Source organism: Microcaecilia unicolor, chromosome 1 (assembly GCF_901765095.1).
Source record: "Microcaecilia unicolor chromosome 1, aMicUni1.1, whole genome shotgun sequence".
Classification (NCBI taxonomy): domain Eukaryota; kingdom Metazoa; phylum Chordata; class Amphibia; order Gymnophiona; family Siphonopidae; genus Microcaecilia; species Microcaecilia unicolor.
Genome location: NC_044031.1, coordinates 327014279 through 327041131, shown reverse-complemented (window position 1 = coordinate 327041131; position 26853 = coordinate 327014279). Strand labels below are relative to the sequence as shown.

The 26853-nt window shown below is 45.6% G+C and overlaps 1 protein-coding gene across 1 annotated transcript in view; it reads left to right on the top strand.

Moving 5' to 3' along the window:
* MAK (male germ cell associated kinase) overlaps positions 1–26853 on the top strand; it is a 385342-nt gene that overhangs the window by 264253 nt on the left and 94236 nt on the right. Inside the window, exon 11 of the mRNA XM_030209100.1 lies at positions 18265–18401. Coding sequence (XP_030064960.1) covers positions 18265–18401 — 137 coding nt within the window. The remainder of the gene's footprint in view (positions 1–18264; positions 18402–26853) is intronic.

Here is a 26853-nt window from a genome sequence, read left to right as displayed (position 1 = left end):
CACACCCAAGGAAGCTGGTCCCTCCAGGAACGTGGTCTACAGATCAATCTCCTGGAGTTGCGAGCGATCTGGAACGCTCTGAAGGCTTTCAGAGATTGGCTGTCCCATCAAATTATCCAAATTCAGACAGACAACCAGGTTGCCATGTACTATGTCAACAAGCAGGGGGGCACCGGATCTCGCCCCCTGTGTCAGGAAGCCGTCAGCATGTGGCTCTGGGCTCGCCGTCTCGGCATGGTGCTCCAAGCCACATATCTGGCAGGCGTAAACAACAGTCTGGCCGACAGACTGAGCCGGATTATGCAACCTCACGAGTGGTCGCTCAACTCCAGAGTGGTGCGCCAGATCTTCCAAGCGTGGGGCACCCCCTTGGTGGATCTCTTCGCATCTCGAGCGAACCACAAAGTCCCTCAGTTCTGTTCCAGGCTTCAGGCCTCCGGCAGACTAGCATCGGATGCCTTCCTCCTGGATTGGGGGGAGGGCCTGCTGTATGCTTATCCTCCCATCCCTCTGGTGGGGAAGACTTTGTTGAAACTCAAGCAAGACCGAGGCACCATGATTCTGATTGCTCCTTTTTGGCCGCATCAGATCTGGTTCCCCCTTCTTCTGGAGTTATCCTCCGAAGAACCGTGGAGATTGGAGTGTTTTCCGACCCTCATCACACAGGACGAGGGGGCGCTTCTGCATCCCAACCTCCAGTCTCTGGCTCTCACGGCCTGGATGTTGAGGGCGTAGACTTTGCCTCTTTGGGTCTGTCAGAGGGTGTCTCCCGCATCTTGCTTGCTTCCAGGAAAGACTCCACTAAGAGAAGTTACTTCTTTCATTGGAGGAGGTTTGCCGTCTGGTGTGACAGCAAGGCCCTAGATCCTCGCTCTTGTCCTACACAGACCCTGCTTGAATACCTTCTGCACTTGTCTGAGTCTGGTCTCAAGACCAACTCTGTAAGAGTTCACCTTAGTGCAATCAGTGCATACCATTACCGTGTGGAAGGTAAGCCGATCTCAGGACAGCCTTTAGTTGTTCGCTTCATGAGAGGTTTGCTTTTGTCAAAGCCCCCTGTCAAGCCTCCTACAGTGTCATGGGATCTCAATGTCGTTCTCACCCAGCTGATGAAACCTCCTTTTGAGCCACTGAACTCCTGCCATCTGAGGTACTTGACCTGGAAGGTCATTTTCTTGGTGGCAGTTACTTCAGCTCGTAGAGTCAGTGAGCTTCAGGCCCTGGTAGCCCAGGCCCCTTACACCAAATTTCATCATAACAGAGTAGTCCTCCGCACTCACCCTAAGTTCTGGCCAAAGGTCGTGTCGGAGTTCCATCTGAACCAGTCAATTGTCTTGCCAACATTCTTTCCCCGTCCTCATTCCTGCCCTGCTGAACGTCAGCTGCACACATTGGACTGCAAGAGAGCATTGGCCTTCTATCTGGAGCGGACACAGCCCCACAGACAGTCCGCCCAATTGTTTGTTTCTTTTGATCCCAATAGGAGGGGAGTGGCTGTAGGGAAACGCACCATATCCAATTGGCTAGCAGATTGCATTTCCTTCACTTACGCCCAGGCGGGGCTGGCTCTTGAGGGTCATGTCACGGCTCATAATGTTAGAGCCATGGCAGCGTCGGTAGCCCACTTGAAGTCAGCCTCTATTGAAGAAATTTGCAAAGCTGCGACGTGGTCATCTGTCCACACATTCACATCTCATTACTGCCTGCAGCAGGATACCCGACGCGACAGTCGGTTCGGGCAGTCAGTTCTTCAGAACCTGTTTGGGCTTTAGGATCCAACTCCACCCCCCGAGGGCCCTGTTTGTTCTGTTCCAGGCTGCACTCTCAGTTAGTTGGTAATTTTTTAGGTCAATCTCAGTTATGTCCTCGCCGTTGCGAGGCCCAATTGACCATGGTTGTTGTTTTGAGTGAGCCTGGGGGCTAGGGATACCCCATCAGTGAGAACAAGCAGCCTGCTTGTCCTCGGAGAAAGCGAATGCTACATACCTGTAGAAGGTATTCTCCGAGGACAGCAGGCTGATTGTTCTCACAAACCCGCCCGCCTCCCCTTGGAGTTGTGTCTTCCCTTGAAGTGTATTGTCTTGCTACATACTGGACTGGCCGGCTCGAGCCGGTTTCGGGCGGGAAGACGGCCGCGCATGCGCGGTGCGCATTGGCGCGCGAGGACTAGCAAAGGCCTTTGCTAGTAAACTTTCCGATGGAGGGGGCTGCCGAGGACGTCAACCCATCAGTGAGAACAATCAGCCTGCTGTCCTCGGAGAATACCTTCTACAGGTATGTAGCATTCGCTTTACATAAGGATGTTGGGTTACATGATAATGATGAAACATGATAGTAGTGTAGCAATCAAATATTATAAGACAATTCTGGATTTATGTGTAGGAGTTCACATTTGTTGATCTTTGTGGTATGCCTTGTTGAAGAGATGGGTCTTCAGTAGTTTACGGAAGTTAGTTAATTCATAGGTAGTTTTCAGGCTGTGCGGCAGCGCGTTTCAGAATTGTGTGCTCAAATAGGAAAAGGTTGACACATTTGTTAGTTTGTATTTTAGACCTTTACAGTTGGGGAAGTGAAGATTGAGGAATGTGCGGGATGATTTTTTAGCATTCCTGGTTGGTAAGTCAATCGGTCTGACATGTAGGCTGGGGCATCTCCGTGAATGATTTTTTGAACTAGGGTACATATTTTGAACGTGATGCTGTAATCCATTGGGTTGGTCGTGAGCCCTTGGGCCCTGGCCGAGGCCAGCAGGGCGCTGACCCAGGCCAAGGGGAGACCAACCCACCACCGCACACCCCAGCTACACAATACCCCCTAAGCTACCCCTCCCTACAGTCCCTCAGGAAGAAGGGAAATAGGCATACAGGCGGGCCTCGCGGCCGAACCGGAACCCATGCACACAGAGCCACTCGTGCGAGCCTCACGTCTGAACTGGAACCCAATCACACACAGGGAGGGGTGAAAGAACCCAGAGGGCCCCCCGGGCCCCAAGATGCCAGACACGCGCTGAACACCAGCAGTAGGGCAGAGGGAAAAACAAAGGACCAGAGCAGGCCACGCCCACCCAGGGGACTAGCGCAGGACAGGGGAACTAACACAGCAACCCCCCCACCAGGGTAGGAAGCCCCAGGCAGAAGCCAGAGGAACCAGACACAAAAGGAAGGCAGAAAGCCTTTGCCTCAAACCCACTGTAGACAGGGTATCATCATTAGGTTGAATAAAGTCGGTGAGAAGGGGGATCCCCGTGGAACTCCGCATTCAGGTATCCATGTGGCTGATGTAGTCGAATTCGATGTCACTTGGTATGATCATGTGGTTAGGAACCCCTTGAACCAATTGAGAATGTTGCCTCCAATTCCGAAGTACTCGAGGATATGTAGTAGTATACCATGATCAACCATGTCAAAGGCGCTGGACATGTCAAATTGCAGAAGTAGTATATTCTTGCCAGTTGCAATTGTTCGTTTGAACTTATTCATGAGAGTAACTAGTACTGTTTCGGTACTATGGTTAGACCGAAATCCTGACTGGGAGTCGTGTAGTATTGAGAATTTGTTTAATTTGTGAGTTGTTTGGTCACCATCCCTACCGTTAGTTTGGTTATTAAGGGAATGGATGCTACTGGTCTGTAGTTGGTTAGTTCACTAGCACTTTTCTTTGCATCTTTGGGTATGGGGGTGAGTAGGATGTTTCTTTTCTCCTTCGGGAAAAGTCCATTTTGTAACATATAGTTCACATGATTCGTTAGGTCTGTTATAAATTGTTGAGCGGCAGATGTCATAATGTTGTTTGGGCATACGTCTAGTTTGCAATGAGATTTGGCGAATCTTTTGAGCGTTGGGAGATGAGATCCTCCTATAATATCTCAAAGTTGGGCCAGATTCTGTCTGCTGGGTATACACCAGGGTCTGGGTCTAGACAATCAAGGAGTATGGCATAATCGATGGTGCTGACAGGTATTTTAAGTCGCAATTGTACGCATTTCTCATTGAAGTATCTCGTGAGATTGTCTGCTCCTGGTGTATCTTTGCTGTTGGTTGTGACTGGCGTGATATGTAGTAGTTCATTCACAAGTTGGAAGAGTTTATGTGTGTCCTTGTAGTTTGGTCCAATTTCAGTTTTGTAATATAGTCTTTTAGTTTGTCTTATGGTATATTTATATTTTCTTTGAAGTTGTTTCCAGGCGTTGAGTGTGGGTTCGTCTTTCTTTTTTTACCACGCATGTTCTAACCTTCTAACTTGTGTTTTAAGTTTTTTCAGTTCCTCATTGAACCATGGTATTGAGTTCTTTCTGTGTGAGGTTCTAGTTTGAGTTGGGACAATGTTGTCTAATATTGATCTGCATCTATCGTCCCATTCTAGGAGGAATTGGTTTGTTTCTGCCTTCATTGTCCATCCGTTGTGGTAGATCTGTTGCCAGAACATTGCCGGGTCTATTTTTCCTCTTGTGGTGTAGGTTTTTCGTTCTTGTTTGTTAATTGTGTCTTTCATTCGCCACTGGAGGGAGATGTATGCTTTATAATGGTCTGACCACGGTGCGGGTGTCCATTTTGTATCTGTTAGTATAAGGTTTGAGTCCGGATCAAATTTGTGTGTGATAATGTCTAGTGTGTGTCCTTTAGTGTGAGTTGGTTGTGTGTTTGGTCCATGAAGATCCCACAGTTGTAGGAACTCTTTGCATTCTTGGGCGTTTGTTGAGGTAAGATCTTCGAGGTGCAGGTTGATATCTCCTATTATGATAAGGTTTGAGGTAGTGACACATGTGTTTGAGATAAAGTCCATAAAGTGTGTTTGGGAATCTTGCCAGTTGCCTGGCGGTCTGTAGAGTAAGACTGCGTTAAGGTGTTCCTGCAGGTTTAGGTGGTTGATTCTTACCGATGCGATCTCAAGTTGTGGCAGAATGGATTCAGCTGTGGTTGTGATGGTGAACTCTGATTTGTATATTATGGCTATTCCTCCTCCTCTTTTTCCGTTTCTTGTCCAGTGGGTAATTTTGTATCCTGGTGAGCACAAGTCTAAGATTATGGGGTCTTTAATGTCGTGGATCCAGGTTTCGGTGATGAATAGGAGGTCAAGATTGTCTGTAGTGATCCACTCTGTTATAATCTCTGTTTTATTTACTACTGATCTGGCGTTTACGTATCCCATCTGGATTGAATGGTAAGGTTCGGTTTGGGTCCTAGATGTGTTGATTTTTATTAGTTGCCTGTTTTCTTGGTATCTGCTTTTGTTATCCTCTTCTAGGGAGTATAAGTCTTTTCATCTAGACTGTCTCCTCATTTTAACAGTTGTTATTTCAGAGGCAGATGAATGTGCAACCCATCTTAATACACTGACATACTGTATATGGGTGTCATGCATCCCACTAGGCCCTGGTACGTTTAGCCTACTTTCTGAACTGCATTGCAGCTGGCGGGGCCACGGAGCCAGCAGCGTCCTGAGGAGTGGAAGTCCGGTGCTGCTTGCACGTGTCCATGATCGTCACGCTAACGCGTGACATCAGGCGGGGAAGGAAGAAGGAAGGCAGGCACTTTGAAACTGCAATGCTGGAGGCTCCTAGCACCTTCGCTTCTTTGCTCCTCATCTGAGAGGAACTCTTGCTAGGTCACCAAGCCAAACCAGTTCAGCTCCTCATCTAGCCTGCCTAGTCCAGCCAAACCAAGTCACCTCAGTTCCACACCTGCTGCCCAACCCAGCATTGATGGTCATTCCAGGCCGACCCGGGACTCTGTGACTTATCTGCTGCTGTTCAGGCTTTGACCTCCAGTCAGCCTGCCTGCAGTCCAAGGGCTTACAATCAGGTCAGTGACAGTGGGTCATACATTTGATATTCTGCATTTCTGTGGTACAACCAAAACAATATATGTATTGTATGCAGGTACTTTGACCCTGGTGAGCTCATAATCTACATTTTTGTGAGGCAATGGAAGGTTAAGTGATTTGCCCAAGGTCACCAGGAGCTGCAGTGGGAATCAAGTCCAGTTCCCTTGGTTCTCAGCCCATTGTACTAATCATTTGGGGGGGGGGGGGGTGATAGTCAAAGCAGTTGAACCAGATAGAAATAGCTCCTTGTCGGTAAAATCGCTAGTTTGGGGCTAAACAGTCATATTCGGGGTTAGTGCTGCTGAAAACATCCAGTTATCACCCAACTCAAAACTGGCTATATTGGGGGCGTTCCAGGGATGGAGGCAGCACATGACCAGTTAAGTGCCAATATTCAGCACTTAACCGGTCAAGGTAACCATATAAATAGGACTGTATAAAAGTTGGTCCTTTCTTTATGTGGTTCGCCATAGCCAGTTAAGTGCTGAATATCACACTTAATATGGTTTCATTGGCTCCGTAAATGTGGCAATTCAATGCTGGAGCCTGGACATGACCCAGCATTGAATTTCCAGGTACAACACAAGCGACGGTCAACAAAATGTTGAGTACCACCGTCTGAATATTTACCCCTAGGCCACTCCTCCACTTCATTGAGCATATGATGTCTTAGACACCTCATCTAGAATTCCAGTCTCTGCCATTGCAGCTAGTGCATGTTTAATGGAAGGCATCCATAGTAAATTAATCTATGCTTCTTGCATTGGAAACACACTGTTCGGTGCATGGGAGTCCTCTGCCAGTGTTCTTTTTTTTTTTTTAATAAGGAAGGGGAATGGGATTTGATACACCGCCTTTCTGTGGCTACAGTCAAAGCAATTTACATGTTACATACAGTTATTTATTTTGTACCTGGGGCAATGGAGGGTTAAGTAACTTGCCCAGAGTCACAAGGAGCTGCATTGGTAACTGAACCCGATTCCCTTGTTTTGCAGTCTACTGCATTAACCATGATTAGGCTACTTCTCCGCTCCTGCTGATGGGGGGGGGGGGGGGGGTGAGAGGAAGAAGAGCTACAATATTGTGCTTTCAATCACAAGGAACAGGCAGGTTGCAAGGGGCCTGTTTGTCCCTCACAATTCAAACCATAACATTGTTGCACCTCCTCACCCACTGGCTAGTGGAGGAATGCCAGTGGAGAACTGTCATGCATCTCAAAGCTGCTTAGCAGGAACATTGCTATTACAATATTCATCTCCCAAGAACATAACCTGGAGTATATTCTTCCTGGTTGCATTTTCTTTAGTCAGAAGAATCAGTGAACTTCAAATCTTAGTCACTTATAAATCTTATGCATGGTTTCATCAAAACTGATTATTTTGTGCAGTGCTTCACATGTAAACAGAGGCAAGTAATTGAATGCATTGTAAATAAATAAATAGTAAAATAGTATATATGCTTATGCTTATCCTAAGCATCTAGACAAGAGGTTCTTCTGCAATCCCTCACCTACTATCTTAAAAGAACAGAATCAATCATAAATCTATGCAGCTGTTCTCCTCAGTAGATTTGGCATTCCAGTGGCAAAACAGACCCAAAGTTATTGGTCAGTGTCTGCATGCATTCTGTTGAGTACAGTGTTATCCCTCTAAAGCAGTAATTACAAGAGGACCTTACAAGACTGGGAGGCTGGGCATCTAAATGGCAGATAACGTTTAATGTGAGCAAATGCAAAGTTATGCATGTGGGAAAGAGGAACCCAAATTATAGCTACGTCATGCAAGGTTCCAGGTTAGGAGTCACTGACCAAGAAACGGACCTAGGTGGTGGTGTTGATATGTTGAAACCTACTGCTCAGTGTGCTGCGGTGGCTAAGAAAGCAAATAGAATGTTAGGTATTATTAGGAAAGGAATAGAAAACAAAATGAGGACTTTATAATGCCTTTGTATCACTCCATGGTGCGACCGCAGCTTGAATATTGTGTTCAATTCTGGTCGCCACATCTCAAAAAAGATATAGTGGAATTAGAAAAGGTGCAGAGAAGGGCGACGAAAATAATAAAGGGGATGGGACGATTTCCCTATGAGGACAAGATAAAGCGGCTGGGGCTCTTCAGCTTGGAGAAAAGACGGCTGAGGGGAGATATGATAGAGGTCTATAAAAAAATGAGTGGAGTGGAATGGGTAGTGCAAGGGGTTGCTGAGAGGACGACCTCAGGGAAAGCGAGAGCAGCCCAGGAAGGAGCTAAAGAGGCAGGCACACATCCCATATAGGCGGGAAGCTCGTCCCGTGGTGGGTAAGAGATTGATTAGAATGAGGAGTAAGGCTAGGGACTACCATCCCCACAATGCACCTGACCCACTACAGGACTCACAGGAAGTGGACGGGGAGGGGCAGGATTGGGAGATGGTTTCCAATCAGGGGGACAGTAAGGAGAAAGTTCTAAAAGAGGGAATTTCAAAAGGGAGAGCGACCAAGGGTGGTAGCACGAGTCTAATGGACATAGCCACCCAATGTTTGGAGGCTTTTGTAAGACTGGTTATTTTGGAGCAATTTGTAAATATACACAGTGCAGGTATGATGTGTCCAGGGAGATATAAAACAAGAACCCACGTATGAGATAGGACTCACTTGGGAGGGAAAGATGCACTCCTTGAGTGTAGCGGTGGTGGAATGATTACCCTTTCCCTGAGACTGTGTGAGGATGCAGGAGATGTTGACCCTGAAAGAAGGTTGGGTATCTACCCGAGCAAGAGATTACCTCCTTGACAATACTGACATTTCAGCTAGGGAATATATTTCCATTTGCCAATCAAGGGGTGATAGGAGACCCGGGAAAAACCAGGAAATCCCAAACCCAGAAGAAGGAAGGATAAATAGAAGGTGCTGGCTCCCTCTGGGTGAGTAGAAGCGATAGGGGAGGAATTGATGCAAAAATTCCACCAATTTCCCCTGAAGCAGAGAAAGGACCAATCCCTTCAAGCTTACTGGGAAAAAGCTGAGTGCCCACAGACAAAAGAGCCTAACATATACCCAACCTACCAAAAGGTTAATATCATATACCAGGTAACTGAGGGAATGCCTGAGAGGGAGTGGAAGCAAGTCAGCTTTTTCCCAGTAAGCTTGAAGGGATTGGTCCTTTCTCTGCTTCAGGGGAAATTGGTGGAATTTTTGCATCAATTCCTCCCCTATCGCTTCTACTCACCCAGAGGGAGCCAGCCCCTTCTATTTATCCTTCCTTCTTCTGGGTTTGGGATTTCCTGGTTTTTCCCGGGTCTCCTATCACCCCTTGATTGGCAAATGGAAATATATTCCCTAGCTGAAATGTCAGTATTGTCAAGGAGGTAATCTCTTGCTCGGGTAGATACCCAACCTTCTTTCAGGGTCAACATCTCCTGCATCCTCACACAGTCTCAGGGAAAGGGTAATCATTCCACCACCGCTACACTCAAGGAGTGCATCTTTCCCTCCCAAGTGAGTCCTATCTCATACGTGGGTTCTTGTTTTATATCTCCCTGGACACATCATACCTGCACTGTGTATATTTACAACAACTTGGAAAGCTAAAGGTGGACAAAGCCATGGGGCCGGACGGGATCCACCCCAGAATACTGAGAGAGCTCAGAGAGGTTCTGGCGGGTCCTCTTAAAGACTTGTTTAATAAATCCTTGGAGACGGGAGAGGTTCCGAGGGATTGGAGAACGGCGGAGGTGGTCCCTCTTCACAAAAGTGGGGATAGGGAAGAAGCTGGAAACTACAGGCCGGTAAGCCTCACTTCGGTTATTGGAAAAGTAATGGAAGCCATGCTGAAGGAAAGGATAGTAAATTTCCTGGAAGCCAATAAGTTGCAAGATCCAAGACAACATGGTTTCACCAAAGGGAAATCGTGCCAAACGAATCTCATTGAATTCTTTGACTGGGTGACAGGAGAATTAAATCAAGGACGTGCTATGGACGTCATCTACTTAGATTTCAGCAAGGCTTTTGACACGGTTCCCCACAGGAGGCTCTTAAATAAACTAGACGGCCTGAAGATAGGACCCGAAGTGGTGAACTGGATTAGGAACTGGTTGACGGACAGACGCCAGAGGGTGGTGGTGAATGGAGTTCGCTCGAAGGAAGGAAAGGTGAGTAGTGGAGTGCCTCAGGGATCGGTGCTGGGGCCGGTTCTGTTCAATATATTTGTGAGTGACATAGCCGAAGGGTTACAAGGTAAAGTTTGCCTTTTTGCGGATGACACCAAGATTTCCAACAGAGTGGACACCCCGGAGGGAATGGAAAACATGAAAAAAGATCTGAAGAAGCTAGAAGAATGGTCTAACGTTTGGCAATTAAAATTCAATGCGAAGAAATGCAAAGTGATGCACTTAGGGAGTAGAAATCCAAGGGAGACGTATGTGTTAGGCGGGGAGAGTCTGATAGGCATGGACGGGGAGAGGGATCTTGGGGTGATAGTATCTGAGGACCTGAAGGCGACGAAACAGTGCGACAAGGCGGTGGCCGTAGCTAGAAGGTTGCTAGGCTGTATAGAGAGAGGAGTGACCAGCAGAAGGAAGGAGGTTTTAATGCCCCTGTATAAGACATTGGTGAGGCCCCACCTGGAGTATTGTGTTCAGTTTTGGAGGCCGTATCTTGCGAAGGATGTTAAAAAATGGAAGCGGTGCAAAGAAAAGCTACGAGGATGGTATGGGATTTACGTTCCAAGACGTATGAAGAGAGGCTTGCTGACCTGAACATGTACACCCTGGAGGAAAGGAGGAACAGGGGTGATATGATACAGATGTTCAAATATTTGAATGGTATTAATCCGCAAACGAATCTTTTCCGGAGATGGGAAGGCGGTAGAACGAGAGGACATGAAATGAGATTGAAGGGGGGCAGACTCAGGAAAGATGTCAGGAAGTATTTTTTCACAGAGAGGGTGGTGAACGCTTGGAATGCCCTCCCGCGGGAGGTGGTGGAGATGAAAACAGTAACGGAGTTCAAACATGCATGGGATATGCATAGAGGAATCCTGTGCAGAAGGAATGGATCCTCAGAAGCTTAGCTGAAATTGGGTGGCGGAGCAGGTGGGGGAAAGAGGAGGTGGTGGTTGGGAAGCGAGGATAGGGGAGGGCAGACTTATATGGTCTGTACCAGAGCCGGTGCTGGGAGGCGGGACTGGTGGTTGGGAGGCAGGAAATACTGCTGGGCAGACTTATATGGTCTGTGCCCTGAAAAGGACAGGTACAAATTCAATTCAAGGTAAGGTATACACATATGAGTTTGTCTTGGGCAGACTGGATGGACCATGCAGGTCTTTTTCTGCCGTCATCTACTATGTTACTATGTAAGTCATGCTCCTGGAACTTTTTAGAAAACTTTTGTTAGTTTTAGCGCACTCCCATACAGTTACTGGGTATCTGGCAAAAGCAGAAATCATAGATAAGTTGGTTGCCTGATTTTATTTTGGCCAGGAATCTATCAAGATGTAAGGGAGTATTACTACTCCTGCCTGGAATTTCAAAAGATACCACAAAGGCTACCTGAAAAAGCCCCCTTAATTCCTTTACCCATCATGGAATAACCCCTGGATAGGATGGCAGTAGATATTATAGGTTCCCCTCAGTACCAATGGATATTAGTATATTTTAGTTATGATGGACTATGCCACCAGATATCCTTGGGTGGTTCCAATGAGGAAAACTACAGCCCAAGGCATATCCCGGGAGCTACTGGGGATCTTTTGCCAAGTAGGGTTCCCAAGAGAAGTCTTGACAGATAGAGGAACCAATTTCATTTTCCTGAAATTAGATGGGGTATTCAAACTATTTGGAATCAAGAACGGCAGCATATCATCTCCAAAACGATGGCCTCATGGATCGATTTAGTCAAAGTTTGATCCACATCATAAAGAAATATGGAGGTGAGGCCATCTATGATTGGGATGTGATCATTCCCAATGTATTATTTGCCTATCAAGAGGTGTTCCAAGCATCTGTAGGATTCTTTCCTTTTGAGCTTATATTTGGCGACAACCCAGGAATTTATTAGACTTGGTTAAGGAAGCCTGGGTGGGGTAAGACCGAGTGGTGACCTCAGTGCCTGAATAAGTTCAGGAAATGTGGAGGTTAATAAAGATAGGCCGCCAAAGAAAATCTAGAGCAAGCCCAGGGACACCAAGGAGAGGGAGTTTAAACCACAGGATAAGGTGTTAGTACTCATCCCTATTCGCAGCGAATAAACTGTTAGCAAAATGTAAGGGCCCTTTTGTGGTGACCCAATGAGTAGGCCCGCTAACCTATGAAATTAATCAGGGTCGAGGGAAATCCCAAATGTACCATGTGAACCTTTTAAAACCTTGGGTAGAGAGAGAAGGGCTGGTTGGGGAGATAGCAGGAGAGGAAGATGGAGACTTAGGACCTGATCTAGGATAGATGAGAGACGGAACAACCCATTAATATCAGGGAATCTCTGCAACCCCAAAATAGACTACAGATTCAGACATTAATCTCACTGACTTTGATGCCTGGCTCTCATTCTTTCTTGAACCTTCATCTTCTTCCCTCATTCTTGGTGATTTTAATTTTCATGCTAATGACCCCTCTGACTCTTATGCTTCTAAATTCCTTGCCTTAACTTCCTCCTTCAGTCTTCAACTGTGCTCCACCGCCCCTAGTCACATCTTATAACTTTCACACTTCAACACCCTCCTCCCCAGTCCCGTCCTATTTTAACCAACACATTTAGGAATCTACAGGCTTCCCTTCTACCCTGTCCTCCAGTATCTCAAATCTTTACTCTACTGCTATGTCAACCAAGTCCGTCAATGAGGCTGTCTCTTCCTATAATACTATTCTGTCATCTGCGCTGGACACTCTTACTCCTCCGGTGTCTCGTCCCATTAAACGTACCAAACCCCAATCTTGGCTGACCCCTACTATCCGCTACCTACGCTCTTGTGCCCGCTCTGCTGAACGCCTTTGGCTTAAATCTTGTGCCCTTGCTGACTTCATTCACTTCAAATTCTTGCTGACCTCCTTCCAATCTGCTCTCCAACTTGCCAAACAGGACTATTGCATCCAGTTGACTAACTCTGTTGGTTCAAACCCTAGACGTCTCTTTGCCACGCTAAACTCTCTCCTCAAAGTGCCTTCTCCTCCTACTCCCCCTTCACTTTCTCCCCAGACTCTGGCTGATTACTTTCATGATAAGGTTCACAAGATTAAACTTGAATTCACAACCTCCACCCCTTCTTCCCTTAGTCCACTCTCTCAACCCTCTTACCCCTGCCTCCTTTTCTTCCTTTTCCGAAATCACTGAAGAAGAAACTTTACTTCTTCTGTCATCCTCAAAACTAACCACCTGCTTCTTCTGACCCTATTCCCACTCATCTACTCATCACTATCCCTCCTGCTGTCACCCCTTTCATCTGTCATATCCTCAATCTGTCACTTTCCGCTGCGACTGTCCCTGATGCCTTCAAACATGCCGTAGTCACCCCACTCCTCAAAAAAACCTTCTCTGGATCCTACCTCTCCTTCCAACTATTGCCCCATCTCTGTCCTCCCTTTCTTATCCAAGATACTAGAACGTGCTGTCCACCGTTGCTGCCTCAACTTTCTTTCTTCTCAACCTATTCTTGATCCACTTCAATCTGGCTTTCATCCCCTTCATTCAACTGAAACAGCACTTGCTAAAGTCTCCAATGATCTATTCCTGGCTAAATCCAAAGGGCTCTATTCTATCCTCCTCCTTCTCAATCTTTCTGCTGCTTTTGATACTGTTGATCACAGCCTACTCCTTGACACGCTGTCCTTGCTTGGATTTCAGAATTCTGCTATCTCATGGTTTTCTTCTTATCTCTCATAGCGTTCTTTTAGTGCATGCTCTGGTGGATCCTCCTCTTCCTCTATCCCGCTGTCAGTGGGTGTACCTCAAGGATCCATCCTAGGACCTCTCCTTTTCTCCATCTATACTTCCTCCCTTGGTGCTCTGATCTCTTCCCATGGTTTTCAGTATCACCTTTACGCTGATGACTCCCAGATTTGTCTCTCCACGCCAGAAATATCGGCAGAAATCCAGTCCAAGGTATCTGCCTGCCTCTCTGACATTGCTACCTGAACTTCACCGCCACCTGAAGCTCAATATGTACAAAACTGAGCTCCTTATCTTCCCACCTAAACTAACCTCTCCCCTTCCCCCATTCACTATTTCTGTCGACAACACGCTCATTCTTCCTGTCTCATCTGCTCGTAACCTTGGGGCCATCTTCGACTCCTCCCTCTCCTTCTCTGCACATATTCAACAGATTGCTAGAACCTGTCGTTTCTTCCTTTATAATATTGCCAAGGTTCGCCCTTTCCTTTCGGGGCACGCTATCAGAACCCTCATCCACACTCACGTCACCTCTCGCTTAGATTGCTGCAACTTGCTTCTCACAGGTCTTCCACTCAGCCACTTCTCTCCTCTTCAATCTGTTCAGTGTTCTGCTGCACGACTAGTGTTTCGCAAGGGTCGTTGTGCCCATATCAGCCCTCTCCTGAAGTCACTTCACTGGCTCCCTATCCGTTTCCGTATAAAATTCAAGCTCCTTTATTGACTTATAAGTGCATTCACTCTGCAGCTCCTCATTACCTCTCCACCCTCATCTCTCCCTACACTCCTTCCCAGGAACTCCGTTCACTGGGCAGATCGCTCCTAATTGCACCCTTCTCCTCCATTGCTAACTATAGACTCCATTCCTTTTGTCTCGCCGCACCTTATGCCTGGAATGGGCTTCCTGAGCAGTTACATCTAGCTCCATCCCTGGCCGCCTTCAAATCCCGGCTAAAGGCCTACCTGTTTGATGCTGCTTTTGATCTCTAACTTGTCACTTACTCGTAACCTTTATCTTGTCTTCCTCTCTTCAATAGTCCCTTTCCCTATGTGTCCTTCTGTCTGTCCTACCCTTATCCTTATTGGTCCTGTCTATCTGTCCTGATTTAGATTGTAAGCTCATTTGAGCAGGGACTGTCTTTCTTCTTGTTCAATTGTGAAGCGCTGCGTACGACTGGTAGCGCTATAGAAATGATTTATAGTAGTAGTAGTAGGTACCAGGATGTCTTCCCAATGCCAGGTCAGACCCATGTAGGGACCCATCAAATAGTAACTGTGCCAGGTAAGGTAATCAGAAAAAAGCCTTAACCAATTACCCTAGACTAAAAAGAAAGAGATAGAACAGGAGGTGGACAAAATGTTAAAACTAGGGGTCATTGAAGAGTCAACCAGTGAATGGGCTAGCTGCTGATCTTATGGCCCTATTATGAAATTCCCAGCCCAGCTGGTTAAAATGGGATAGAGTAGCAGATCGCGCTTTTGTCAAATTGAAGGAGACCTTGTGTAAGGACGCTGTGCTGAGAAATGTAGACTTTAATCAGGGATTTATTCTACAGACTGATGCTTCAGGGGTGGGCTTAGGGGCCGTTGTAAATCAAGGAGTAGGGGACGAGGAAAACCTGGTCCTATATCTCAGGAAGTTGAATAAAGCTGAGCAACGATATTCTACTACAGTAAAAGAATGCTTGGCAGTAAAGAACTTGAGATATATTATCTTTTAGGGAGGCACTTTACCCTCATTGTGGATCATGCTCCAAAAATGGTTAGGTCTAATGAAAAATCACAATGCCTGACTAATGAGGTGGTATTTGGCCCTCTAAGCCTATACCCTTTCTGTGGAGCACTGGGCCAGGGAAAGCCACATTAATGCGGATTTCCTGTCCAGGGAGGGTGGAGGAGAATCCTGAGGAGAAAGGATTGGAGGAGGAACCTAAGGGCTTTAAAGGAGGTGGTATGTAACGGGGTGTATATCCTATTACAAGGCAGGGAGAACCACCAACCCTGAGAGGGCATGACCAATAGGCCATGCAGAAGGACAACTTGGGTATAGTCCCCACTAACACAGCATGAACATCTGGAACCCTGCTTGGGTGGTTGTACCTAGCAGGGAAGGCTACGTGGGAGGGGGCAGGGGAGGACTAACCTGGCCAGAAGTTATTTGGATAATTCCCTGAGCATTGAGAGTGATGAGTATTCAGAAACTGAACTACATCCTAATTAGCATATGATTTGCATAGGTGGATAACCTGAGAACTTTGACTTGCACACAAGGCCCGAGAGGAGGGGAACAGGATCCCATTATCCCAAGAGGCATCAGGGTGGGAGTAGTGGTGCCCACTGGACTGCCCAGAGGTGAGTGGAGTATTGAGGTCTTTGGACGCACCCTGAGTAAAGACTTGGACTCAGACCAGGACCTGACAGCAGAGGAGCCCAGAAGATTGATCTCTCCCTTCTGGGAGATGAGAAGTCTTTAGGCGTGGATGGACCTTTTGCTAAGGATTGCTATGAACTAACCTGTTGGCTGGATTATTGGCATGGATGGACTATTTGTTGAGTTTTAACACAGACTAGCTATATGGCTGGATTATTGACGGTGGAGGATACTCAGCCCACACCGGGTTGGCAGCGGAAGATTGCTGGATACTTGGCCTACACGTTCAGGTAGGCAGCAGAAGGCTGCAAGATACGTTGCCTACATTACAACAATAAAGCAACTTTGCTTTTTCCATCGACAAACAGGATATAAAAGTTGCTTCCCTGTAACAGAGTTTTCCATAAACAGCAGGATAAATTACGCATACAGTTCCTCCCACCTTCCTGAGGGTTGTATTGCTTCTTGAGTGCTTGATAAATCCTGCTGTCTGTGGAAAACATCTGTTACAGCTTTGAATGAGGAGTGGTTCCAGCTTCCTGAGAATCTGCTTTATACGTCCATTGGTAAAAGATCATAACCAACTTCCACTCAATTGCAAATCTTCATTTTGTTTCCAAACCAGCATAGTCTCTGGTAGATGATCAGCTGATGTCTTTCTTAGAACAAACCAATACTTTGCATCCCAACCAAACTGGATTCTATAAAAGTCATGGTACCGAGACAGCCCTCATATGTATAACCACCTTTGTCCAGGATAACTTAGAATAAAATAACATGGTTCTGCTTCTTATACTAGATCTTTCAGCCATTTTGTATGTGGTTGATCATTCTCTTCTGCTTTACAGACCCCAAGATATTGGGATCTCAGGCACAGCTTTGGAATGATTTCACTCATATTTGCTTAATAGATCCTATAGAGTACTTTGGCAAGATGTGACTTGTATTCCTTCATCTTTGGTGTCCTCCAGGGATTTCTTTTGACTGTTACTCTTTTTAATATGTTCATGTCTCCTTTGGCCAGTCTTATTCAGACCTTTAATTTTAACATATTTTATTTACGCAGATGATATCCAGATTTGGGCAATTGTTGATTAATTGAACACACAGGACATTCTGTCCCCAAACAGGAAGCTTGCCATCACTGTATCTTGGCTAGAAAACAATAGATTGAAATTGAATCCTGACAAAAGGCAGGATCTTAAATTCTTTTCTAGGGAAAACATTACCTCGCTCCCTGTAACTGTTATTTTGGTTAATGCTCAGGTTCCTCTCACTATGGACTCGAGCCTGAATTTTCATCTTCATTTTAAAACCTTTTAGACAAAAAAGCGACACATATTTTGGTGCATGCTCTGGTCTAGAGCAGCCTAGATTGTTACACCCTATTGAAAGGGCTTTATATGACCGATCTTAGATGTCTACAACTGTTGCAAAATATTGCAGTTACAATTATTACAGGTGCACTCTTTTGAAGACCAAACATTGGTTACCTATATCTAATAGGATATCATTTGTTGAAACTGGTTCACAAAATTCTTTCTTCTGGATTGCTTTTTTTTTCTTGTCATGATATTTCATCATGCATTACGATCCTCCCAGCAGAACCTTCTGGTGATTTCATCCTTCAGGTATGTAAGCTTAGATAATATTTGTCATTCTCCTTTCAGTGTTACTGATGCTACCCTTTAGAATATTTTGCTGCTGTATTTAAGGCTGGAATCATCTTTTCAGACATTCAAGACTGGACTTAAAACATTGTTTTTCATGAAGTCTCTTAGGATTTCATATGTGGAATAAGGAGGGGTATGGGGGTTCCCAGGGCCTGGAATCTGTTACAGCAAAGCCTCTGTTGCTGTCTGTTTATACTATGGGAGATATAATTTCTCACTTTCTCTTTGATTCCTAACTGCTATTTTGAATTATGCATTTTGTAATTTGAATTGTACACTGCTTAGATATTTACTAATAGGCAGTATATCAAATAAACATGGAACTTGAACTTGAGCTTTGCTGTCTACATGCATGTTTTCTGTCCATCTAGCTAAGCATGTCCTTGGAACTACATTTGCTCAGTGTGTAAGTATGCATGAACTATTATCCATATTGAGAAAGGGCAGCGTTTACTTTTACCTGCATTTGACAATTGCTCATTGTTTCATTAATTTAGTATTATACATTGAGGTGTTTAAAGCTGCCTTTTTCTTGACAGTGTATCAGAGCCCATTCCTAGTGGTGGAGAAAACAAGTTTATCCCTAATGCTTACATGATGAAAATTGACTCTGGATTGACAACACCATCTTCGGCAGCAAAACAGCACTATTTAAGACAATCAAGGTATCTTCCAGGTAAGAGAATCTCTGGAGGTCATTTTGCTGTTGATATTTTAAAATGTTTAAAGTTATTTTTTAAAGTAGATATTGGTAACAAACAGACCAAAATATTTTTCTTCTATGAAAGCAAGCAAGATATCAAGCCCTCAGCTGGGTAATATCTGACAGAAAATATTTTGGGGAACTTACGAGGATAATTTATGTCATAAACAACTTGGAAATAATCCTCTACTGATGAGTACTATTGAACTTATATTTCCATTTTTTATCAGCTTTTATCACTTTAATCAGTTATTTTAAAGGTTATTTTAAAATTAGGGAGGAAAAGCCTCAACAGACTCCTTCTTGGCAACAGAGCTGATCAATTATAGGAGTGCTTACTGTCATCATGGGCTAAGAAACCTCCCAAATTTTTGTATTTAAACAAAGGCCAAACAAACTTTCTACTTAGCTTATGAGGATGCAGACTCCTCCTGCAGTCCACGGCCGACAATGGCCAAAGTTTTGATGGCTTTGTCAGGGTCCGTGGTACACAAGCTCACTTCACTTCATGGTTGTAGATCCAAATCAAACAATGTAAGCTTCCCTAGTAAAGATATTTCCCCTTTATTTCTAGCTCCATTAAATATAATCCTTCAACTGCTAAGTGAAAAGAATACCCCAATAGATACTGTACAAAGGTGAGAAGAGCAAACCTAAAGGCCTGTATCCGCCTGTACTGCCACAAATCATGGAAGAGAGGGTATTGTCATTAACATAGAGGGGCATAATCGAACGGTGCCGGCCATGTTTGAGGCCAGCTCCACGAGCGGGCGGAGCCAAGCGTATTTTCGAAATACTCTTGGCGCCAGCCAAATCGCTCGCTGGGTTTGTAACAGGATCGCCGGCGGATCGCCGGGTTTAGATGAGATGGCCGGCTCCGATTTTCAGCCATAATGGAAACCGGACCCAGCCATCTCAAACCCGGCGAAATGCAAGGCATTTGGCAGTGGGAGGAGCCAGCATTTGTAGTGCACTGGCCCCCCTGACATGCCAAGACACCAACCGGGCACCCTAGGGGGCACTTAAAAAATCTTTAAAAAAACAAAACAAAATTAGCTTCCAGGTGCATAGCACCCTTCCCTTGTGTGCTGAGCCCCCCAAACCCCCCCCCCAACCCACTGCCCACAAGTCTACACCATTACCATAGCCCTAAGAGGTGAAAGGGGGCACCTACATGTGGGTACAGTGGGCTTTGGGGGGTTTTGGAGGGTTCAACATTAACCACCACAAGTGTAACAGGTAAGGGGGGTGGGCCTGGGTCCACCTGCCTGAAGTGCAGTGTACCCACTAAAAACTGCTCCAGGGACCTGCATACTGCTGTCAGGGAGCTGGGTATGACATTTGAGGCTGGCATACAGGCTGGCAAAAAATGTTTTAATTTTTTGTTTTGTTTGGCAGGGGGTTGGTGACCACTGGGGGAGTAAGGGGAGGTGATCCCCGCTTCCCTCTGGTGGTCATCTGGTCAGTTGGGGCTCTTTTTTGGGACTTGGTCCTAAAAATACATGGACCAAGTCTGGCCGTCAAAATGCTCGTTCGAGCTGGCCTTTTTTCTCATAATAAGGTGAAGCCAGCCATCCCGTAACCCTGTCCCCCTTCCCGCCTTCGCTACCCTACCAACACGCCCCCTTCAAGGTTGGCCGGCGCCGCAACGAAAAAACAATTGGGGCCGGCCAAAATCGCTTTCGATAATACCGATTTGGCCGGGATTGAGAGATCGTCAGCAATCTCCCGATTTGTGTCGGAAGATCGCCGGCGATCCCTTTCGAAAATAAGCCTGATAGTAACATAGTAGATGATGGCAGAGAAAGACCTGTAGGTCCATCCAATCTGCCCAACAAGATAAACTCATAGTGTGATAGTATGTATGTATACTTGATCTTGATTTGTCCTTGCTATTTTCAGGGCACAGACCATAGAAGTCTTGGCCTTGTTCTCCAACTTCTAAGTTGTCATCGAAGCCCCACTCCAATCCATTCAAATCTGTCCATCCATGATCAGGACACAGGCTGTAGAAGTCTGGCTAGCACTTGCTTTGCTTCCAAATTTCTGATGTTGCCATCTAATCACTGCTAAGCTTTTTTGGTTCTTTGCCTTCTATAGAGGATTCCTTTGTGTTTATCCCATGCATTTTTGAATTCTGTTACCATTTCCATCTCCACCACTTCCTCCGGGAGGATATTCCTGGTATCTATCACCCTCTCCGTGATACTCCTGGTACTTCCTGACATTATTCCTGAATCAGCCCCCCTGCAACCTCAATTCGTGTCCTGTAGTTCTATCACCTTCCCGTCTATGGAAAAAGTGTGTTGGTAGATTAAAACCTTTCAAATATTTGAATGTCTGTATCATATTATCATTGTTCTTACACTTCACACAGCAAGGAGTGTCAGCACATCCAGTATGAAAAGCCTGCTTCTATGAAATTGACACTCCTGCAGTTCTGCATTATGATCTAATTCAGGTATTAAGCATATCCTGACGTAGTCATTCTCAATGGCCTACCCATAACTTTAATCCATGCGTCTAACAGCTGAATGTACAGTTTTGAAGGCTGATGTGTTAAGTTTTCAAGGCAGAAATTAGGTTCGTGAGCCCTTGGACCACTGCCGTGGAGCGGCAGTGGCAGGCAAAACCACCCCCAAACCAGAGGCAAGGCAGAACAGGACTGGAACCCCGGACTGGAGTTGCAGCAGAGGCAAACAAGCTGGGACAGGCAGAGTAGGAACAGCTAGACTTCACCTGCGCTTGACCGCTGTTCCCCAGGAGTTGAGCCCCTGGGTGCAGGCGGCCGGCAGGACTTACAGGACAGGGCAGGAACTGGATACCAACAGGAAACACACAACAGAGTCAGGACTAAAAGCTGCCAGGTAGCCACTAAGTCAGAAACACAGGTGAGAGTCAGGACTGAAAGCTGACAAGCAGCCACTAAAAAGGAACACAGACACAAGACAAGGAAATGCAGACCAGAAACAAGACTAGGAACTAAGCAATAAAACCAAAGGTAACTACACACAAACAAACTAGAACCAGGCAAGAAACTCAGACTAGAACTGGACTAGGCAGAAGTGCACAGAGCACACCCACATACCAGGGACCTTAGACGATGCAAAGGCAAACACAGAAGTTTCCAGGTGGCTAATAAAGCCCATCAGCAGCTGAAGTTCAGCTGCAGGAATCACCAGGCAGCTACGGGTGCTGTTCAGGCACAAACAAGAAAAGCAAGTCTGGCAGCCTGGAAGATCCGGACCGGACTGGGCTGAAGTCGGGAACGTGTGACAGTTCATAGCAGCCACCGGTTCAGGCCACCAGAGGGTGAGGTGAGCACAGACAAGGAAACAGTCACCACCGTGACATGATGTTTACATAATGCCTTCTGAAACCAAGAGAAAGATATTTGACTGCTGGATCACCTCCTAAAGATTCCCATAGCTGGCTGCCAAAACATAAAGTTAAACTTTGTGAATTCAAAAAATTCAAATAGTGAGATATTTATATGTATCTACAGAACCAAATGAAAAGCGTTGTTGTAATTCAGTAAAGGATAAGATAGAGCCATCTTCCTGCATCAAATGCTCTAATAACACAATACCTTGAGCAGTCCAATGTCAAAACACCACATTATCCAGTCCAGGCTGAAATTTGGCATTCTCAGACAAGCAAGCCATCGTATTCTCACAGCAGGAGTGACATCATCCAGTGCGAATGCTGACTACCAAGATCAAGAACTTTCTAGCAGCGTCCCACCACACATGTGCTGGTCCCTCAATCTTCGTTCTTCCACAGAGCATGGAGGACACATCTTCATGTTCTCCACAAGTATGATTTGTGGTTTTTTTTTCTTATGCCTTCCTGTGCAGATAATTTTTCTCTTTATTTTACAATTTCTTCGGTTTTCCTTTTCATTTCTTTTAGTTTTTTAGCCCTTTAAAGTTTCCTTTACTTTTCGCATATTGCTAGGCTCTTTTAGGCTGGAGCCCTGACCTCAATTTGAACACTGCCCCATTTTTAAAACTGAGGTGTTTAATTTGACTTCAATACTTTTCTTGGTGTCCAAGAAGACCCCCAGTGACTTCAAGAGGTGTGCCTAATGTAATCGGGTGATTTCTGTGACGGACCCACACAACTGGTGCATCGGGTGCCTTGGATCTGACCATGAACTTAAGTCTTGTTCTCTGTATTTGCAAATTCAGCTGAGGACACAGAATGTGTGGCAGGTTCAACAGAAGCTTTTTGGCTTCTCAAAGGCTAATATAACAACATTGGCACCGGAAGCATCAACCTCAGTGGCTGCCAAGACTTCAGCATCCACTGGGAGTGCATTGGCATTGAGGTGGTCTCCAACTTTCTCGACATTGGGTGCTGGGAGCTGGCTCCAGGACTGGTCAGCATCAGACCAGATACTGAGAGCATGTATAGGTTTGTCAGCACCAAAGGACTGTGATGCTAAGCATCGGGGGGGGGGGGGGGCCAAGAAGCATAAGAATCATTCCTCCTTGAAGCACGGTACCAGGAGCAGTGTGAGTCATCAAAACAACACAGGCATATAAGAAGCCACACTTTCAGTTCTTCTGTGTCCAGAAGAGGTGCTGTGAGGACTTCCAGAGCAGGAAAAATCTTCATTGGTAAGTTATTTGCTGGGAAATTGCGTTTACATTTGGGAAAGGTAGATGTAGAGTTAAATAGGTTATCTCAGTGTCATTATTTTTAAGTTACTCTTCTTATTTAGCAAAGGTAATTTAAGGAATAGGGTTTTCTTTGTTTAGAATTTAAAGTCTCTATTACAGGTCCATAGGCTAGAAGTTAAAGAACTAATCTAGAGTTTACCATGGCAACAGTATAGGGCAGAGCTAATAGACACAGGAAACCCCAGTTTAGAGTTATAAATTTAGTTTGCAGCACAGCTTTTCTTCCATAGTATAAAACCCTTTTCCCTGTAGTTTTAAAACTTGAACTTTGTGCCATAGTCTAAAATGTTAACAGATAGTTTCTAGAAGGCACAGCAGGACCTAATTCAGTCTTCTTCCCACCCATCCTCCCCAACTCCCGCACACCCGTAACATAACTTATCATTTATATTCTTAATGTATAGCTAGTTATTCTAATTAAGATAACAAGAAGAGTCCTCTTAAAGAATTTTAATTACATTTCATTGTTTTCTAAGAAATAAACACTAGATAAATCACACAATATACCATATAATCTTCAGGATCTTTTATAGTGTCACACTCACCATGTAGCTTCCAGGGGCCAGCATGCCAGCCGCTAAGCCAGAAAGACGCTGGTGGCTTGCTGCGCTCGGGCCATGTCTGCTCTCTGCCGCTGTTCTGTCTGGCCGTCGGGCCTTCCGGTTGTTGGCGGCGGCGTGATTTCACGGCTCTCTTGTACGGCAATGGGGCAAGTCCTCCAGGTGGCTGTTGGGCTCCTGTGAAGGCGGGGCTTCCCTTCTCCAGCTGACGCCCAGACCTCCCATGATGTCAGACACTTTCACTGCAGTGGGGTGGATCTTCCCTGCTACCAGCTGATTACTAGACTGCTGGAGGCAGGGCTTCCATTTCCCAGTTGACACCCAGGCTTCCCGTGACATCACATGCCTTCACTTCATAAGCAGAGCCAGCTCTTGTCTCCAGTGCCTCAGCTACTACTCCGCTTGTACTCTTGGTGCGTTTGTCTGAACCTGACTTTGGGAATAGCTGCCTGCCTGAACCAGTAAGCCTGAACCTGACATTGTCTTCTGCCAGCCGCTTGCCTGAACCTGTAAGCCTGAACCTGACGTTGCCTTCTGCCAGCCGCCTGCCTCAGTCAAGCCTGTCCCTGACTCCTGTCCCTGCTGCAGTCAAGCCTGTTCTGGGTTCCTATTCCCACCCAGCCAAGTTTGTTCCAACTCCTGTTCCTGCTATGACCAAGTCTGTTTCTGAATCCTGTTCCTGATACAGCCAAGTCCATTCCTGACTCCTGTCCCAGCTAAGCTAAGTCCTGACGGCCACCAGCACCCAAGGGCTCAACCGTAGGGGACTGGCAGTCCTCACAGGTGAAGAACCAGGTTTTTTTGACTGTTTCTCCTGGATCAGAGGTTGTTGGCCTAGCCTTCTGCTCTTGGAACAGTATAAGGACTCGCCTTACCTGAAACCGTGACAATAGTACTCTAAAATCCTTACTACCTTAGCAAGTTTAACATTATTAAACAACTCAATAATACTAAAATGCAGACAGCAGTGAGAGGGGTGCTATCTAGTCTTTTGCATTGCATCAGATATAGGATTATCTTCCAGTTGGTGAGAGGTTATATGTGTGTGTTTGATGCAAAGAGCTCTAAGCTCTCAGACAATGAGTCCATTCTCTTTAGGCTAGAGTAGCAGACCTGGAGCAGCTGGAAACAGAGAGGTACATAAAGGAGACCTACAGGGATGTTATAGAGAAGTCCCACCTCCACTCTCGCAGCCCCTGTGCTGCCTTGGAGGAGGGAGGTCTCCTAAAAGGAGAGCATCACCCTGGTGAAGTAGGAAGTCCTCCTGTAGCCAGAACTAGCCCACCAGGGGATGCACTATCCTCTTGCACCAAGGATATGTCTCCAAGAACTTCTGCCCAGGCAGGAAGAGTTAGGATAGCTGTGGCCGGAGAGTTCAAAATGGCTGCCGAGTGAAACAGACGTGCGTTTCGAGCTCCCGCAAATTGCCTGATAATTTTCGCTATGCCTAAGAGACGGGGGAAAACCGCGGCCCCAGCCTCTCAGCGGTTAAATCCCCCTACTCTAGTAGGCCCAATGGATACTTTTTTACGGGTAACTCCCGATCCTACCGTGTCAGTGAGCGGCCCGCTGACGATCTCCGCGGCAGTTGAAAGCCTGCAGGAGAGTCCTGGGCTGGAAGTTTCGTTAAGCCCTGACAGTAGAGCACCTCCCCTTCCCCCTCAATCATGTGGAACCAGCTCTCCGAAGATGGTGCCTCTGAACCTGAATTCCGAAGAGGTTCCAGGAGTCAGTAGGCAAGAGGCAAGGCAAGAGCAGGCGGAAGCAGTGTTACCCATGGTCGTTGGAGCAACAATGGAGGAAGGTAATGCCTCAATCCTGGCAGGCTTCACTTCACAACTAACCGAGGTAGAAACTACTTTATTTCCTTTGTTACAGACAGTTAAACCCTCTGAAGTAACATTAGAAAATCTGTGGACACTGATTCTTGATTTGGGGAAGGCATTGTTACCTCAGACGCATAAGATAAAACAAGATCTTGGTTTAACACAGGAAAATGTGAAATTATTGACAGTACAAGTTCAAAAACAAGAGACTGAGCTTCAACAAGTTCGTGAGATACAAAATACAATGTTAAAAGATTTGACAAATTTAAGACGAAAAACTGAGAATCTGGAGAACTATTCAAGAAGTCATAATTTACGCTTTATAAATTTTCCTTATTCTTCTACAGTATCTCCGCGAGAGATGCTAAAACTTTACTTCAAAGATATAGTCCAGATTGGAGAGGAGCATATCCCTCCTTTTGCTCAAGTTTTTTATTTGCTTCCTAAAAATTTGCAAATAAAAGAAACTCAGCCTTTGGATGTTACAGCGCTATTAGAAACATCGGGTATAGATTCAATCACCCCAGCTACTTTGGTAGCGACAGTAGCGCTGATGCCAGATAAGATTTGGATACTGAAAATGTTTTACAAAAATTATGATAAACCATTTAAAGGATTAAAGATTTCAATTTACCCTGACGTCTCGAGGGAGACACAGACTCGACGTAAAAGATTTCTTCAAAAAAAACAAGAAACGATTAATATGGGAGCAACTTTCTTCCTTAAATTCCCATGCAAGTGCTTAGTCACCTACCAGTCAGAGAAATTTGTATTTTTTGATCCCTCCCAGCTTGAGACATTTATTACATCGAGAAAGGCTGTCGAAGTTGAACCCTCGGCAGTAATTAGCTCTTGATTTATAATGTAATAGGATCAAACGCACGATATGTTAAACTCTTCCTAAAAGATTGCTAAGTCTTCAACATGTGACATTTTTGAACTCCAATTGTGGACTATTGACTGGCAAATATTTAAATTTTGTGTTGTGATATTTTCTTGGAATTGATGTAAATTTTGATTTGGCCAGTTTTCTCATCAAGTTTAATGCTTGTAATAATTGTAAAAAAAATTAAATAAATAAATAAAAAAGGATAGCTGTTGTAGTTGGTGATTCGATCATTAGGCATATAGATGGCTGGGTGGCTGGTGGACGATAGGATCGCCTGGTCACTTGCATACCTGGTGCAAAATCCTCACGCATCTCTTAGATAGGAGTTTAGATAGTGCTAGGGAGGAGCCTACTGTTTTGGTACATGTGGGTACTAGTGACATAGGAAAATGTGAGAGGGAGGTCCTGGAAGCTAAATTTAGGCTCTTAGCTAGAAAGCTGAAGTCCAGATCTTCCAGGGTAGCA